This window comes from Nothoprocta perdicaria, unplaced genomic scaffold (assembly GCF_003342845.1).
Source record: "Nothoprocta perdicaria isolate Ctin4 unplaced genomic scaffold, notPer1 scaffold_55, whole genome shotgun sequence".
Classification (NCBI taxonomy): Eukaryota; Metazoa; Chordata; class Aves; order Tinamiformes; family Tinamidae; genus Nothoprocta; species Nothoprocta perdicaria.
The window spans coordinates 1258646-1278124 of NW_020455810.1; the positions used below are offsets into that span (position 1 = coordinate 1258646).

At 38.8% G+C, this 19479-nt stretch overlaps 1 protein-coding gene across 2 annotated transcripts in view; it reads left to right on the forward strand.

Annotated features, from left to right (window-relative positions):
- The first annotated feature begins 8849 nt into the window (after nucleotides 1-8849).
- DNAH5 (dynein axonemal heavy chain 5) overlaps nucleotides 8850-19479 on the forward strand; it is a 117670-nt gene continuing 107040 nt past the window's right edge. For both annotated transcript variants that reach the window (XM_026048540.1, XM_026048541.1), the window contains exons 1-3: nucleotides 8850-8906; nucleotides 15724-15858; nucleotides 18032-18116. In XM_026048540.1, the coding sequence (XP_025904325.1) occupies nucleotides 8850-8906; nucleotides 15724-15858; nucleotides 18032-18116 (277 nt within the window). The remainder of the gene's footprint in view (nucleotides 8907-15723; nucleotides 15859-18031; nucleotides 18117-19479) is intronic.

Genomic DNA, 19479 nt, shown 5'->3' on the forward strand with positions numbered 1-19479 from the left:
GAAAATACATTGGGGAAGCACTTCCAGAGATGCAGTAGAAGCAGTAATCTATGTCTTGGATTAATAACGAAAACTGTCACAAGAACAAGTGATGACTTACAAGAAAAACTGGTTTCAGAAAGAACCAAGCACAAAATTTTACTGGGGAGGGGTGGGAAAAGGATATTTTTCTAATTAGTGCATTTTGAAATCAATGTATTGAAGGGGTTTATTTCCTTGCATGTATAAGTGATTTGTAGTTAGAGAATAGGGGGGGAGAAAGAATATATTTTATTTGTAAAAATTATTAGGTTTTATTAGGTATTAGGTTTTTACATAGGTATTAGATTTTTACAGGTTATTTATGTCTTGATTGCGATATGGTCCCACTTAGCCAGCTTTGAGCACAGCAAGTCTGAGTTGCTTGGAAGCTTGCATCTATATCTCTAACATTCAATGTGGTTGTCTATGACCTGTGGGTCAACTGAGTTGCTCTTGTGAGCTCAGTTCAGCTGCAAAAGGGTGTGGGGGGGTCGTTTAAAAAGCTTTAGAGCGACTTGGCTCAGCGGGGTCTGGGCGACTGCAATAACCCCTTGATAGCAGTACGAAAGTATGACTAAACCTGCATAGTAAAGAAAGCTGATCTCAGTGTAAGTAATCAAAAGCCTCTAAATGTTAGTGGTGCTCGTTAAAGGGGATGTACAAATTCCTTTGGGGGTGCCCCCCTTTTACTTACCCTGAATCAACTGATCTTGTCTGGTTGCCGCTGATAGCAGACAAAATGTGAGTTCTGAACCAACAGACCCCTTTGGTTGTTCCACAGAAAACAAGTTCTGCAAAAAGACACTTAGTTATTAATACCAAACTACCCAGAAACATCTCTGGGTATTGCAATTAGGCTGTATTTATTTATCTTCTGTCTCTTGCATGTTAGCACAGAACAACTTAGCAGTTCTTTGCAAGTAATAAATCGTAGTTATTCATTTGCTTTCTTTTCGAAGTCATGTACTTCACTCCAAATGCGTTGGAGTTGCCCAGATACCAGAAAGGAAATGTTTCCGGACCTCCTAGAAAAAACCAAGATTATACCTTAGCAGTGGGTGGTTGACCCTGTGTGCGGATGCAGTCATTGGAAACGCGGCATTGCAGTGTCTGCTCTTGTGCCCGTCAGGAGGCAGGAGTTTTTGCTCTCCAAAGAGCAAGTGTGTGCTTGCTGCTTCTCGCTCTGGATTTGGTTTGTTGTTGCTCTTGGGGAAGGAGAGAAGATGCTAACATTAATAAATATGTGTGGGGAAGAGAACTCGGTATACCACAGTTCTAATGCACGTAAATTTACATGACTGTGATGTAGCAGCAAATAGGACCTAGGGAAAGCTTTCAAAGAAACTGAATACTAGCGAGTTGAGGGTATAAAATAAAGAGCTATTGAAAGCTAAGTGGATATTGACAGTACAAGAATTTATTTTGACAAGTTGTAGCTGAAATTTGATTACTTTTACAGATGTGATTATAAAAATTGAAAGTTAATTACAGGTGTTGGTGATCAACATGGAGAATTATCAATTTTTTTTATTCTTTTAATCTGTACTTTGCTGTAGAGATTACAGTTATATTTTAACATTCAAGGTCTTTTCTTCTCTGTGAACTCTTACCATGATAATTGAAATAATTTTAATCCCTAGTATCATGCTTGAGTAAGGCAGTTGCGTGTTTTAGTTGAGGTTTACCTAGCATGGCTTACACACCATTGAGGTAAAGCTGAATGTAAAGGTTGAGAACTGTACTGAATACACCTGATCAATATGTTCATTTAGTACTTGGGTTTCAACATTGTCATTCTTATTTTTCTTGTTTAGACAATTTATATGCTCATAATCCCACACATTAACACTATGTCCAGGCTTGTGAACACGGAACAAGGAGGATGTTTTCAACCAAATAAAAATAATCTTAAATTCTTTCCAATTCAAAAATATTTGACTTAATATTTGAGGGTGGTGCTGTCTTAATGAAATTTCATTTTCAGTATAAAACTTCTGATTGAGTGGATGAGTGGATGGAGCCTGTAGTCTGATTTCAAAATCAGATGAAGAGAGCTATAATTTCAAAATTATTTGATTCTATACCTGAGACTGTGTCTTCCCTTCAAGTGGAAGGCAGGTGCCACGGGTAGGGGACTTAACTGCAGTGTAGCAAAACTCCTATGTGCAGGCAACTGGAGAGGAGGACAAATGGTCTATCTAGAAGTTATAATTTAGGTCTGGTGGCAGTTTTCTCATGAAAGTAGTATGGAAAAAAGGCATTTATTCTTCCATTCTGACTGCCGAGGCAAAGCTTCTTAGCTTGACTGCACATATGCATGAGAAAAGTGACACAGCAACAAAATTTTGTAAGAACTGATCCTTGAACTATTGAGGTGTAAATTAGCCCCAACTAATGGACAAACACTGAGTGGGATGAGATAAAATGTCTTAATGACTTTGCTTTTAAATCCTATCACTTTAAACAGTTATGACTGACATAAGAATGCTGAATTTAAAAATATTGCTCCCGGTTAGTGATTAAGGACACTCAACCTTAGCTACCTGGTGGGGGGCATAAGAAAGAAAAACAACATCATTTGTAAGGCTAGATGAGTAACATGTTAGCTGATTTTTGGGGGGCCTTTGGACTGTGCTAGACTAATAAATCCAAACTCTACTATCTTTATACCCTCATAATTAACTTCAGAAAAACAGGCGGCTAAAATAACTTACTTACTGCATGTTGTGCAGTGATGGCGTGGGATCCTTAGCTCTCTAAATGCAGTCAGCCCTTCAGTGTCATCAGTCTGTCTGAGGGCTAATGTGTCATTGAATGATACCCCCACCTGTGGCACTCGGGTTTTGTTAAGAGTTTGATGCACTGTAAATGTAACTTGCAGTCAGTATAAGCTTCTGCAACTCACATGTATGAGATGCTGCACCAGTTGTTCGTTAGTTTTTTAAAAAAAGGAAAATGCAATGACTAATACGGGGAAAATAGTGTCAGCTTACTGAAACTTTTTTTTGGTATTCAAATATATTAATCATTTTTCCAGGATAAAGTCTATCAGCTAAATATTTGCAAACTGCAGCTCCATCTCGTGGAATGAAGTGAGTTATCAGTTTGTGTAACTGAGTTTTGGAAAAGCCTAGCTTACTTTTCCCATGAACCCTTAAGAAAGGGAAATAAATATCATCTCCAGGCTTCAGCGTGTCTGAGGATTTACTTTGAAAGACAGATGAGGAGAAAAAGTTTAAATTGGAACCACTGTCAAGACGGAGATGCAAACCTCCTCTGTATTTTCATCTGTAGCTTAACATGCAGTCGCTCAGCTTGGGAAAATTCTGTAATTCTTTGGTAGTTTTGCCAGCAGACTTTGTTGTCCTTGCAGGCTTTCCCTTTTTCACCTGGGGATATGAACAGGGCACATCCATGGAGAGCTCCACTAGTGCCCAATATCTAACTGTTCATTTTACAGCCATCCTGTGCTTCCCACTATTTAATCCAGTTCTTTATCCCTGGGAGGATCTTTTCCCTTTTGCTTTCCCGAGAAGCACTTGACATGGAATTTTGCTTTTTGCAAATACAGGGCATACAGACCAATCTACATGATGCTTATTAACTCTTTCAGTGAATCTCAGTAGGTCACAGTGAGTCTCTTTGCCTTTTCCGGAAAACTTAGTAAATTTTCCGAAGCAAATTAAGACATGCCCCTTAATTTTTTTTTTTATTGTAATTTCTATTATTTTACCTAGACAGCCTTTTCTCTCAAGAGTTTCTTATTCTGCTTGGCAGCCCTTATTGAAAACAGATATTTTATAAGCCAAGGGGGCTGTTCTGTGATACTAATGGGGTATACACGTGGCTTTAAGTAGTTTTGCTTTTTTGTCTCTGACTAGCATTAGAATTTTTGGGTGACGGTTTCTGATATCTGCTGCCATTGTTTCTGCCAGCTTGCTTTATAATTTCATCTCTTGAACATTACTATGTGCTATTTAAGCAGTTTCCAATTTAAGCAAATAATGATTTTTTTTCCTGTACAAAGGAAACTGAACATTTTTGGGGAAAAAAACTTAGTTATCTTCTCCTGCTTTCTGTCAATATTATGATTCTTTTTTGTTTGTTTGTTTTTTTTGCAAAACCTTCTGAGAGAAGGTTCTTCTGTGATGGATGCACGTTGTCACTAGCATTTTCTATGTCATTACCTGCTCTTCACAGTGCTTCAACTTGCTGCATTTTTGTTTAAACCTCCAGACTTTCTTCATTTTAAGTTGTTCCATCTTTTAGAGGATGCCTCATTTGTTTTACTCTCTTATTTAGCTATGCTGGTTTACTTGCTCACTTTCTTAAGTCTTTTAAGTCTTCATAGAAGCTATGCTATTGATCTCTGTTTCCAGTATGGTCCTTACATGTTGTTTTCAAGGATTTTATTAATTTAGCTGTTTTTTTCCCTTTTCTTTGTCCTGTAAGGTTGTTGAATTTTGTATTTAATATTAAATTTTATGTTGATACTTAATATTGTAAATTTTGAACCAGGTTTTGTGCCCTGTTACGGACCAGTGTAAGGAGTCACCTGTCTCCAAAAGTTTTTTTTTCCTCTCCTCTCACTAGCTTTCTATGACCATTTATGTTATCCAAAGATTTTAGTATCAGCACTACAATCTGAAATGGCATTTCGTGAGCGTGCAAGGAACAGCTGAAGGCTTTACCTCTGTTTCCTACCCTGAGGGCCCGTTTGGTCGCTATTAGCACATCATGGTCAGTCCTTCTGTCTTGATCAGGCAATTGTTATATATGTGTTGATTCATCATTACTACTGTGACTCAAGCTGACAGGAAAAATTGGGGCTGGGAGAGGATGGAGAAGGTGAACTATTCTCTAATTTCTTAAAATGGGGAAAAATACCACTTGTGTGTGAGCTGGTGGTTTGAATCAACATTTTCTGCCCCCAGAATGCTGTCTCTTCATTTGGTAAGACTGACAAATCCTGCCCACCTTGGTAAATAGAAGACTAAATAATTTATTGAGGGATTGATATCTGTCTAGTCTATTCAGAGTTTTTGCTGCCTTTTAGATTGTGATTGATTTTTCTTAGCAGTGGATGATGTGGGCAAACAGAGCCTGGAGGACGGATTTATTGCGTAAAGCAGAACACAGAATTATGCTAGGAGTTCATAAGTGGTACATTAATCCTTTAAGCAGTGCCATCTTTCACCATAGAAAGCTTGTTGTGCAGCAAGAAAACATTGCAAAAACAGCAAGCTTTTGTTCAAAGAAACAGTTAAATTCTTACATCAAGGAAAAAGGTAAGTATTAAAACCTCAATGACCTTGAAGCAATTGCAAGTAGCCTAGGAGAGTCTGCCTTCAGCTTCCAGCGCTGCTGCAGTGGTATGAAAAGAAGGCAGCAGAGTAGGAAAGGCTTTTCTTGCATTTCCTCCATTTCCGGGCAGCATAAATTTTCATCTCCAGTGTGTAGGTGATCATGTCCATAAAGGGAATCTCTTTCTATTTCTGTTATTACATTTGCTCAAGATTGTGGTCTGTGCTTTGGCGGGGGGGAGGGGGTTATAATAATGTGCTTTTTAGGCTGTCAGCCACTTGATGGCAGCTAACTACTATCTGTAATTAGCCTTAGTAAAAGAAACCCAGTTACTAAAGCTGTGTAGTATAACACTATCAGAGTATCTTTTGGTATAGTAAAATTATTCTTGTTTTAAATTTCTTGAAAATATTTGGTTGTTATATTTGTTATCTGAAAAGTTTTCCTCTAAAGTCAGTTAATTTTTAACTACCTGGGTTTACTGTCCTGAGGTGGTGACTCCTCCCAAGTTTGACTCCAGTGTCTTGCAGGTGAGTGAACACAACAAAAGACTATCCAGAGACAGAGAATATAGTGAAAGGTTTCAGAAAATGCTGAGGAAAAAAAAATGAAGAGTTTATATCTTCCTTAATATGTATCCTACATTATTAGGCAAGAACACAACTTGTTCATGCATGGATCCACCTGAAGGATGTGGAAGCCAAATGTATTCTTTAAATCATAGACCTGATTGTGGACCTCTAAAAACTTCAACATTAGAAAAAGTTGATAATTGCAATGAAAACCTTTTGAAAATGCTAAAAATATCTTTTTAAAGCTGATCAAATAAGGAGTCAAAAAAGATTTTGTTTCATACTACCCCTGATATTTCTCCTAGGTCACTGACCATAGTCTCTGTCTTGGGAAGAACTAATCTATCTGAAGACTGTTGAAGGAACATGAGACATTGGATCTTTTTATACAGCCGTATTACAGTATTCAAACTAATGTTCTTGTGGGTATGAAACAAATCTTCTTGCTGTAGTTTTTCACCTCATACTTCAAGCTGAGCATTGTTTCTTGTTGTGGTTTGGAAGGCTGGAAGGTAGTGAAGGGGACAAGGGCCTTTCATTATGTGGCTGCTGACTTTAAGTCTGCAACTTGGCCTTCTGGCTTGTAGGTTGTGCTAGTGCATTAACTTTGCTCTACTGGAAGACTACTGCCTTTTTTTTTTTTTGTTTTGTTTTGTTACAATGACAGTAGGTGACCTGACCATGGGAGTAAAGTACAGGTTGAACCACTTGAATGTTTTCAGGTCTCCTTTTTAACACCTAGTGAAGATCACAGGGAGTTGCTTTCTATGTGTTTAAAGAAAAAATAAGACTCTAACCAAGACCAGCATTTTATCAAATCCTCTCTAAGCAGACTGCTTAAAGCTTCTGAGTGAAGGGTGGTCTATAGTGTATTACTGCTGCAAAGAGAGTTTCTGTGTAGTTCAAAGTTTTAATGTTATTTGATGTTAATACATTTAGGGGTACAACTAATTAGTCTGATCCCTGCAATAAGAAAGTCACAATTGTCTTTCAATTTCAGAACTCAGGAGAGTGGATTTTAGTTTCTTCAGGGATCTACTGGTCAGTATCCTGTGGGAGACTGCCTTAAAATATATCGATATCTGGGAAAGCTGTTTGACCTTCAAGGTCAACATTGAAGGTCAACAATTCCAAGTGCTCACAAATGGAATCAGGAAAGTTGGTGCTCAGCTGGAGTTGAAACTCGTAAGGGAAGTAAAGGTAGCAGGAATGACTCCTGGCAGTACATTGGCAACAGGTGTGGAGCAAAAGAAAATGTGACCTCACTGCTCAATGGGACATGGGCCTAAGGAACAAGGACATGGTAAAGGGTGCCTTAGTTTTCACTAGTAGCATTTACGTTCTGGCCTTCTGGGTCCTTGAGCCTTTTTGTGAAGTGTGTGAGAAGGAAGGATTACCCATGATAGGCAAAGATTGAGGCAGGGAGCTCTAAGGCCAATGCGACATATGCAAGTCTGATAACTACTGGATGTGACAGTAGAGAGAAGACTGACTGAGCTGGGTTCTTCTTTGTAGTGCAGGGTAATAGGGCAAAAGGCAATGGACCCAAGCTAGAAAATGGGACGTTTTGATTAAATTGAGGCTTTTTTTGTGTGTGGTCCCTCATTGGAAAAGGTTCCCCAAAAGGCTGTAGAATTTCCTTCCATGGGAATACTTAGAACTCAACTGGATATGTTCCTGAGCAACAACTTAACCAGAATCCCTTGGAGTAGGAAGTTGGAATAGATGACCTCTGGAGGTCATGTTCAACTACACAGTTCTGTGATTCCATGAGTTAGTTGCTATGATCTTACATCATTTTATGAAAAAGCTCTACAATTCTTAGGTTCTCCTTTAAGGGAAATTTATTTAAGTTAAAAGGACTTTTGTTGACGTATAGCAAAATTGAGCCCACTAGGCTGAGTTTTTGTTAGAAATCACATGTATACTGTGAGGGATTCATTAATGCTCTGAAATATCTCCAGAAATTAACTCATTGTGAGATTTTTAATAGCATGTTTAATTTTATAGTAGAGAAGGATATGAAAGGTTCAGAGAAATGGGGAATGTTTACTTTTACCCTAAGTGCATTCTTTACATTCTTTGTTGCATTCTTTATTTTTCAAATATGTATGTGTTAATTATGTTAATTACATATATTTTTTTCCAATGCTTATTTTTTTGGTTTGTTTCCCCTCCCACGCCACCCTAGATATTTTCAAGAGGACATTAGATTGCAATCTGTCATGGAAGTAGAAAAAAAAAGAGGATATTTTAAGAGGGGAAGAAAGCATTAGTTACTAAAGAAAAACTGCTATATTAAACAAAAACTGCACAGCCAGAAAAATAACCAAGTGTCCTTGCATAAGAAGAGCAGAAAACTTGGTAACTTAGCAGGCTGAAGGTAAAAGCTATGTATAAAGCTCTTTAAAAATGGCTTGACTGGTGTTGCTGTTTATCTCGACAGTCATCTGTAATGAGAAGCAAAGATGCCTGTTGACGTAAGGATTACTCAAGAAAGCTAAATAGAAATCAGATAAGCAGTTATAAGGTTGGCTCTTGCAAGCCCTTATGTTGCCCTTGAGCACGATGAATTGTGTGGAGTGATGTTTGTATATCAACAATATCACCTTAACGACGCTGTGTTTGGTAGCTGCAATTTTCAGCTCCTAATCTATAGCCAGCAATTTCTGGTGCTTAGAAACCTCTAGTATCTAAAGTAGCCAAATTCAGTTTTTGAGGGATTTAAATATACACTAGAATTTATTTTAAAAATAGATCTAAGGCTAATAGTTGCTGGCTTTTTAGGTCTATATTTTCTAGGTACTTTTTAGTATTTCTACAGGTGCAGAATGGAACAAATATGAATGGCAGGTTGGAGGGGAAGTGTTAAATGATGAATAAAGAAGCATACGCCATGTTTTAAGGCTTATTGACTAAAAACAGTACCTGAGGCTCATGTTGACTACTGAAATGTTTAGAGCTGGAGGAAAGCAGCTTTGGAAACAGAGCATTGGCCGAGTTCTAAAGGTAAGGGAAGTTGAATTTAGGACTATGTCCAGGTTAGTAACTATGTCCAGGTAGTTGTATGTATGTTTGTAGCATGTATGTAGTATGGGTTACTACATACTTGTATGCAGGTATGTAGTAACCTAGGCCTATGTCCAGGTTAGTAACTCTGTAGCTGATTTGAAGGCTTGAATTCAAAAAGTGTGTTTTTAAAATGATATGAGTAGGTGATATAGTCTTGGTATAAAATTCTGCTTTTGTAAAAGTGGATAAGCTATTCCTTTTGCAGCACAAAATTATTTTTGGAACAAGCATTTGTTGTCAGATGCAGTTTTAGGTGTAGTCTTGTAAAGTTACCTTAGTTATGTGGTATGTTTTGAAAGAGACATTTGCCCAGGGAGACACTTTATGTACTTAGCTACGTGTGCTTAAATCTGCCCCAGGTTGTTGCAGTGGTCTGGTAATGGTGCAATTTCACAAAGGTTTTCCTGGCACAAGTAAAGAGTTTGTGGCAGCATCTGGCAACAGAAACAGTCGTAAGCTTTGCCACCAAGCAAAATTCATGTGTACCTTTACTCTTACAAAACTTGTAAAATGGAAATTCTATATGTGCAACGTAACACAATAGCAAAGCATAGAATCCATGAAGAGTCTTAAATCAGTTCAGAAAGTTGGTCGTTTGAACTAACTGTTCTCGTTTTAACCCGCTCTCAGTTGAGGCGGGTCTTCTAATTAAAAAACGTCACAAGTTAGAGGCGACTCCTTCTTGTCTGTGTATTTTTTATTTTATTTATATATTTATTGGAGAGGAAGGGAGAATAGTCTTTTTCTTGACCCTTCAGGGTTTTTGGAAAGTGTAGTAAAATGGCTTGCTATAGACAGAGAAATCCAGTGCAAGACCTGTGCAATATAAAGCTTGTTAATAGGTTAGAAAAGAGATGACCATCATGTTGGCTGAATATGTTTCTTGTAAGACTTAAATTGACAATAGAATTAGGTGACTTTTTCCACTGTTGAACTTCCCAGTAAAGTTTAAGTGTAATATGTGTCCAAAAGACTTTGAGCTGAGCATGTGTGAATTCACTAGTGCCTCTGGCATAATTTAAGTTGTATTGAGAAACAAGTTTCAAGTCACGTGGAGAGAGCCTCAACACTAAATAGCATTTATATGAACTCTGAATATTGTAGCTTGTGATGAAAGGCAATATGGAAGGACTCTTAATTTTCCAATTTCTTGACTACGAATCATCAAGTTATGGGAAGTCCTTTTGTAGATGAAAAGCAGACTCTACAGCAACATCAGCAACTGCACTGTGCAATGGAGGTGACATCTTGTTTCTGAGGTTCTGGCATCAAAAGAAAGTCCCTTGACATCTGCTCTCATTACTTGTAGCTTAATAGATATATGAATATATGCTACACAGTAATTGGCAAACTCTTCAAGTTTTAACTTGTTTGTCTCTCTGATTTGTTGCTGTTATTGTTATGCTTAGGTGAGTGTTGGCTTGCTTAACACTTAAACTTGAGAATCTTCCCTTTGCTGTGGTTGAAGAGCAGACATTTGCTGAAATTCATTTGAATTTAACGCAGTTAACTTGGCTTTTGTCTGAACAGAGCATTTGCAGTGAAATTCTTTGTTTTAGTTATGCAAGAGAGTTGATTTAGGCTTGTGTAACTAAAGCAAGTTATTTGTTATGCCTAGGACTGATCATCAAAAATGACTTTTCAGTTAATTAACTGAAGACTTACATTTGTTGTGAGAATGTGACATGTGGCTTTTCTTAGCAGTTTATTTTTTTAATGAGCGCAGACTAAGGGGAAAAAACAAAATGAAAAATGGTTGTACTGCTGTTTTTAAAATGAACTTAGGTAAACCTGTGCAAAGTAATAACTTAGTCCTTTCAGACACCTAAGTGAGAAATGATTTATTTCATGTAAATGACAGTCCACCTGGATCTGCCCGTGTGCAGGAACGTTATAAGGAGGCTTTGGTGGATAACCTGGATTGAAGGTGCTAGAGGGTATCCCCGCTAGGGTTTGTGTGACGGGGTTCCTGCACATACCAGCAATTGCTCTCTTAGAGAAGGAGAAGGTAGTTTGGACTTTGTTACAGGGCTTCTGTTTTCAAATCTTAGTCTCACAGTGTTCTCTTAGATAAGATGTGCTGTTAGTTTCTCATACAGAAACTGCTGCTTGTCTGGAGGTGATGTCTCAGGGCAGGCGTTTCTTCAGTGACTCCCAAAGGCTGTAAAATAGAAACAGATTCCTAGAGTTCCAGCTACTGTTTTGGAACAAGGTGGAAGAGCAGTTATGGTTAAGATTATCTTTATTCCAAAGACTGAGTTTGGAAAACACAGACTACTGGATTTATTTATTTAGATTCTGGTTGATACAACTAGATTGAGTGTCTGAAAGCCAGAAATACCCGCAGATGCAAAAATAAGGAAAGAAACAAATCTGGAGTAGAAATCTGGTTATAGCTTTTGTTCGTGAATAGCCTAGCCCTTAAAGAGGTAATCTAAAGGGGGGGGGGGGGGGAAGGGAGAAAGCTCAATATTTTCATGCAATTTGTATGCTGATATAGCTCATCCTAAATGAGGAGTATCCTAAAAATAATTATAAATGCTTTAAAACATAGAAAAACGGAAACTGCTGTTTTCATCAGCATATTGCAACAAAGGCCTTGACATGGTAGCACTTTTGGTGATAATTCTGAGAAAAGTAGTAAGATTGTTTCAAGTGCCTTTCAAACGGCAAAGAAATTTATTACCATGATAGAGCAGTATAACTGAGCTGCTGCTTGTCTATTCTTAAACTTAAAAAGAGAAATAAAACTTGTTTCTGACAAATAAACCTTTCTTTATTGGTGCTGAGTAGGAGACACTAATTGATGCGTGCTTTAAACCTTGCAAACCTAGTAGCAGCTCTGTAAGGGCAGGTTTGACCCCTGAAGACCCTCACTGGACTGTTCCAACATACATAAAAAGACTAATGCAAGTTCTCTGAGCTAATGCTTCCAGTCTAGCAGAACTTCTAAGCATTTTTAACTAATTAAATTAATAACTTGCTATTAGCATTGAAAGCATTGAAGCTAAGTCTGCTGTACATTTTTGTGACATGCTAACACTAAGATTTTTTTCCTTAAATTTGTGATTTCAATAGAGAATATTTTCTGAAATGCAATTAATCTGAAATACAGTTGATGTACAATTGATAAATGTGGAAACTGAACATTTGCAGGCCAAATGAGTACATACTACTTAGAATCTGTTCAGTGTCTCACACTATTCCACACAAGGAAAGTATAATGTTTAATATTGAGTTAAGTTATTTAAAGATATTTGATGTTACATGGATTTCTTATTCAGCAGAATGATACAGCAAAAATGCTGAGGTGAAAATACATGCATAAATTACGCTTAGCAAAACATGGGAATTACACTGTACAGTTGAATGACAATACAAACGTAGTTCCCATTGCTAGTCTTTACAGTGTCCCCACTGTCATGATTAAATGTATAAATTGAATATTTAATCAGCCAGATGTCTCAATACATTTAAGAAATGACTAATTACTCTTAGCTCAGGCTTTTGAAATGCTAGTGCACTTTAGCAAGACGAAGGGGAGTTGTTTAGCATCCAAGAACTCTCACGGGAGTGTTGATGCAGTATTTATAGTGTTGAGCTTGATTGTGAGCAAGTGGATTAACTAGTAGGTAAGGAGGTTTTTGCCCTTCTCAGGAAGGGAATGCCTCTTATTGTGAATGAAATCTGTATTTTGTGTTAAAAGACCAAGTGCTTTTCTTGTTTATATTGATATAAAACTGCACCGATATCAGTTAATTATAAAGTCTTGAAAAACAGACTTGGGAACTGTTAAGTTAACAGATGTGGAATAAATGGTCCCTAAATTTGACCCGTGCCTGGAGAAACATGTAAATAATTTGAGGAGGCCGGCAGAAGTCTGTTAGGCAAGAGCACTGCTGATAGAGTTGACAAGACTGTGAGAGTCCAGCATTAGGCTGTGAAGAGGATAAGGGGATGGGAGCATCTCCCACCTGAAGAGAAGCTGAGAGCTGAGACGTTAAGCCTAGAGAAGACCAAGAGGGATCTTAGCGTATATAAATATCTTAAGGGAGTCTGTCAAGAGGATGGGACCAAACTATCTTCAGCGGTGGCCAGCAGTAAGACAAGAGGCAACTGCCATAACTGAAACCCAGGAAGTTCTGTCTGAAAATGGGGAAAAATGTGAGAGTAGCGAAGCCCTGGAACAGGCTGCCCAGAGAGGAGGAGGAGTGTCCTTCCCTGGAGATGCTCAAAACCCACCTGGATGTGATCCTGTGCTATGTGCTCTGGGTGACCTTGCTTGGAGAAAGGGGTTGGACTAGCTGACCTCCAAAGCTCCCTTTCAGTCTGAATCATTCTGTGATTCCGTGAATGCTCTTATGGTTGGCCTTAGGCATCAAATACTTCCTTGTTTGTATGTGACTAGCCATACAGAAGAACTGATACGCTATGGTGTAAGAGACCAGTGTGGATTGTGTTCTGTCTCGACGTTGTTGCCATATAGTTTCCTCCTGTCTCTGGGAAGACTGAGGTATGCCAGGTATCTTATCTTCATACAATTAACAACTTCTTGCCCCTGGCATCCTGTCCATGGGAAGACTGGGATACCAGCTCAAGGTTTGTTATCTCTACACAATTTACGACTTCATGGATTAGCCCAAGACCCCAACAATGCTCAGCGGAGCCTGACGAGCGGCGCTGGCAGTTGAGTGGGGGGAGGAAGAGGAGCACCAAAGCAACAAACTTCAAGAAAGTGGATGGCCTCTTCAAGAACTGGGACAATAAAAGGACTATGTTTTACCCCCCAAGGTGGGGAGATGCACGCAAAGAGAGAAGCTTCTTTTCTTTCTTCTCCACTCTCTTCCAAGAAAATCATCACCTGCACCGAGGCAGAGACAACGAAACGTGCCTCGACTGGTGATGGCGGTGGTAACTAATCTTGCTGCATCTCTCCTGCTTGCCTGCTTATCTTTCTTCTTCTTTTTGTTTTCTTTTTTTCCCTTCTTCTTCTCTCTGTCTTATCACTATTATGAAAATAGAGCTTATAAGGTTGCATGGCATTTGACCTCATTTGTGTCTTAATCTCGCTCTTGGGATTGTATCGAAACCTCCCCTGACGGTGGATCGGGACATATGGGATTCAAGACACTAAAATTTAAAGAACCATTAAAATGACTGAAGCAAACGTCAGGATGTGATTACCTAGTCTGAGATGAGGATGCTGATGATTTCAGCTTGTAGCAACTGGCAAGTTATACCAGGAATAAAAGCTATGAACATTTCGGTGTTCTCTTGGAATTAGAGGCTAAAAACTGTTTTAAGATGAATTCCTTGTCTTACAATATGTATGGAGGTCTACCTTGGAAACATACCAAAATGCAAAAATAGATAATGTCAATATACTTTTAGTGAAATAAAAAGAGCTTTTAGCTCGGCTAATTAGAAATTATCTAACTGATAGTGGTCATACTTTTCCCCGTTAAAGATACATTGCTGGTTATCCTCGAATTACTGAAATAACCAAGTACACTTGATTTTCAGGATTCTGGAATTAGCCTCTGGTGTGAGGCCTACCCATCCAGAAAAAGTTGCCTGCGGTGTATCTAATTAGAGGGAAAATTTCTACTTCATCTTGAGAACACGTGGGAATGGTTAATCCCATCATGATACTTGGCCTCTGAGGAAGTAAAGACCGTCTTATTGGATGATAGAACTAAAATTGCATAAAATGCATTAACAAATAAATCTGTTACTTTACTCTTTAGCATTATCTGTGTAAAGAACATGATTTGTATGCCTTTATTTAACATGAAAAAAATTCTGGTGCATTCAGCATATGTGTAAACATACTAGTTACAAGTTGATCAAATGCCTGGAAATTCCTTCAGGAGTTAGTAAGGTATAAAGTAAATCACGCAAGTCCTATTGGCTCAGCAGAAACCTGTGGCTAAATCATTTTTTTGATTTATAGTTACCAGATTTTTTTCATAATCACTGGGGAAATAAAGATTGCATTTACACCAATGAAACATAATTCTGCATTTCTTTTGAAAACGAAGTGATATTAAATTTTGTAATGCGCAAGCACAATAGTGCTGGTAACTGCTCCAGAAGGCTATTCTGTCTATAATGCAATGAGATGTTTTACATATGGGAATTCAATTCAATTAGAAGAGCAGCCGTACTGCTTTGAGAATGGCATAATAGCTGAAGCCAAGCAAATTTGTAGACACTTGTGTACCTTGAGGCTTGTTGCTTTACTTGTCGGTGCGTTAAAGAGATAATGAATTCCCACTTTCTTCCAATAGCACCTCTGTCTTGACTGAGGAACACTTACATTATCTGACATGAAGAACATGGGGTCAGATTCTTTGATTTGATTGCTGTGTGAATAGATTTGATGGTTTTATGAATAGACTGAAAAGTTAGGACTAATGGCCTGCAGAGTTGACGATAACTGTGGCAGAAAGCAGGAATCTTGCATATAAAATCTATCTCTTTTTCTAGAGACACTCAACAAATAGACACTGCTGTATAAAAAGCTTGTTGATGAAAATAGTGCTAAATTTGGTAATGGAACATAGGAAGTCAACTGTAAAATTTTAGCATGAGTGGCTTTTAAAAATTTCACTTGATTGTGTTTAGAAACATAAATCACAAATATGGAAAATGTCATGTCCTTTATTTGTTTTCTAAATAGCTTTTAAAGTTTTCTTTGTTTTTCTTCGAAACAGTGTCAGTTATTCATTTTCTCCTTTGTGTTTTATAACAGCAGAAACTCAAGGAGGAAAGAGAGGCTAAACGTGCACAGCTGGATGGCAGGCATGATTATCTACTGGATACTGTTGCTTCTTGTGTGAATCTGGACAGGGCAGAAGTGGAAGATGCTGTTCTTGAGGGGAACCAGGTAATCTGATGCATTTGCTAGGTGAAGCTGGTAGGATACTTTAGAACTGATATTGCTACCAGATACTTGGTGATACATTTGCCACACTTCATATTTTTGCATATTGAAATTAGTCTTCCTTCTCATGGGAAAAATTATTCTTTCCATTTTGCAAGTTGAACAAAAGTCCCTTCCCATGTTTGGGACCCTGTTGTAATAATATGGATTTTGAAATTAATTAGAACTGCTTTCAAATGACTATGGATCTTGCATTAAACCTGTGATTAAAATTCACGTTGCATGTATTGCAAAATAATTCACACATTGCATTCATTTCACTGCTGTTAGGTTGAGAACCTGGAGGCAACTCAGTGGAGGACTACTGAGCTTGTTAGGACCTAGGGCATGTGGGCTATAAGGAGAGGTTGAGGGAGCTCAACCTCGATTCTTTCAGAGCTTAAAGAGTTATGAAATATAAACTCTGCAGCAAGAGTAGCTGCAGGATGACAGAACTGAATTCTTCCAAGCTGTAGCAGATGCCACAACAGGGGGCAATGGCCACAACTTGCACACTGGACATTAAGAGAGTTTTCTCCCTCTGGAAGGTAGTGTAGAAAGGAAATGGGTTACTCAGGGAGGTGATGGAATTTCTATACTTGGAGACTTTTGAGATCCAGTCTAGACAAGGCTCTGGATGACCTGATCTAATGCTGGCCAAAGTCTTGCTTTAAATGGGAGGCTTGCCTGAAGACCTTCCAATAATTCTGTGTTTTCATGTGAAAGTTCATTGCACAGATTGTAGAAATTGTTTCAGAAAAATGCCTTTTTGCATTTTTATCTCTAAATGGTTTTTCTGGCAAATTCTCCTGCCTGAGAATGCTTGTCAGATGAGGAAATATTGGCATCTGTTACACTTAGAAAACAAGCTAGATTGAAGTGTAATAGTTATTTTGACCTTTTCTTGGAGAGCTCAGCCAAGATTTCCTGGAACAGCAATTTATGTGGTCTTTAAGTGAGTAACTCAGGCCCATTATTAATGGCAACAGGATCAGTGTGGTTTTCTTTTTGCTGGTGGTGATCTGTTATAAAGCCTGTTCTTTCCCCCTACCTTAGGAAGCACAAATAGTCCCAGTAAATGTTTCTGAATGAGAAGTCTATTGCCCTTGAGGACTGCTATATATTTAACATATACAATGAATCAATGTCCTGCAGATCCAGAAAAACAACAGATTAGACATGAGTATCCAGTGCTGAAACTCAGAGCAGCACATCGTTGAACAGAAATTATCTTTCTTAAATGGCCTCCAGATTAGATTTTTGGTCTCTGATTATTTTTTGGGAGGTAGTAACTGGACCTGGTATAATTCTAATATTGAACAATCATAATGAAATACATATTTGTCAATACTGATCAGTTCAATATCTGAGCAAGTTAAACTTGGCATGGTGAGTATGCCAGCCACAAAGAGAATCGTAGAATCATTATGGTTGGAAAAGACCTTCAAGATCATCAAGTGCAAGTGCAAAGCCAGCCCCGCCATGCCTGCTAAGCCATGTCCCTAAGGGCCTCATCTAGGCATTTCTTCAACACTGCCAGGGACACACACTCCACCACTTCCCTGGGCAGCCTCTGGCAATGCTTCAGCACTCTTTACACGCGCAAGTTCCTCCTACTAGCTAACTAGAACTTCCCCCGGTGCAAGTTGAGGCCATTTCCGCTTGTCCTATTGGGAGTTGTTTTGGAGAAGGGATGGAGCCCTGCCTCACGAGCACCTCCTTTGTGGCACTTGTAGAGAGCGAGAAGAGAGCCCTTGTAGAGAGCTGCCTCTTCTGTGCGCTGAGGAATTTGCGCTCCCCCAGGCGCTCCTCCTAAGGTCTGTGCTCCGACCCCTTCACCAGCCTCCTTGCCCTTCTTCACACATGCTGCAGCACCTCCATGACTTTCTTGTAGTGAGGGGCCCAAAAGTGGACACAGTGTTTGAGGTGCAGCCTCACCACTGCTGAGTACTGAGGGATGATTGCTTCCCTGCTCCTGCTGGCCACACTGTTCCTGATACAAGCCAAGAGGCCATCGGCCTTCTTGGCCACCTGGGCACACTGCTGGATTATGTTCAGCTGGTTGTTAACCAGAACACCTAGATCCTTTACAATTACCTTTCAATCACATGAAATACTTTAATGTGATCTCGAACAGATGGAGCGCATCGACAGGTTCCTGGCAACTGGAGGTCTGCATCATCTGATATTCTACTATCAAGATGTGGAGACAACTGATACAGGTGAAGTAACAGTTTTTCCCGCAGTGTGTGAAGAGTTTTTATGTGTAAGTAGGCAAGGCAAAAAAAAAAATAAGTTTTTTTGGTAAATTTGGGTTTAACGCAAGTCAAGGCTCGTAATGGGTATCCAGCACTTGTTTATGAAATGAGGGTTGATGAAGCTACTCACTCCCCAGTCACACCAGCAGTTTAGCATTGGAACTCTGGCTCCTGTCCTGACCTTGGCTTCTGTCCTGTTATTGTGGGTCCTGTTGATGCTGTAATATAGCTACACCCTGGGTGAGCTCAGGGTTCCCAGGAATGCTTGAAGGAAGCATGCCCCAGCTTCCCACGCCATCAGTAACTGAAGAATTCTTGTAGGTATGTAGGACTGTAGATGTGCAAGTCTTTCTATATATGTAGGAATAGACTGGTGTAATTATATATTTGTGCATATCTGTGCACTGAAACTTATCTATGTTTTATATATTTTCATATATATGTATCTATTACAATCATAAAAGGAATAAGAAGATTGTTTACTAAAGTATGACCAACTTGAATAAAATTTAAACATACATGAAATATTAAAAATAGTGAATGAAAACACAGACTCAAGGATCACCAGCATAGAAACCTGCTGAGCAAGTTTTGATATGCTTGGGGAGGGTCTGATTTGAACAAGTGGAAAAGGGTGTGAGGCTGTGAATGTCCACTTTAGAGTGTCCACTTAAGAGTCCACTTTACCCACCCCAAACTGCTCAGGTGGCCCTAGCATATCCTTGTGTTACCTTTGCTCTTTGTGCTGTGTTGCAAGATGTAGGCAACGTGGAACACAAGGACAAACTCACAGCAGCTTGTACATGGGTACAGTAGGCAAAAGCGCCAAGAGATCATGCCACCGAGCAAAGTGAACGTTGATCTGGTGGTTAAGAAGCAGAAGACAGAAGTGTCTGTGTGCGAGAAAAAGAGCGTGAGCTGGAGGCTGCCTTTGCCCACAGCTGTGAGTGTGCAGTTACTTCTAGTACTATCACAGGACATGGTTTGTGTTGGATCCACTTATCTTCTTAGGACATTTGAGGCTATGCAATATGGAGAAGGATTTGTTAATTTAGATTTTGGAATCTGGTGATTATATTCAGCACAGTCCTGATGCTGTAGGCATATGTGGCTCTTGAAGAAATATGAACACAGAAAAATTTCTAGATATTTTCAAAGAAATGGATATCCAATTAATATCCTAAGTTGGTAAGCTCCTGTATAGAAGTCACCAGCTTCTGTTTAAGTTTCATATGTTCTTTATTTTTAGGTGTATAGATTAATGTCAGGAGGAAAAAATCTGATTCTTAACCTGATATATAGCCATTTGATAGAAGATGTTTGACCT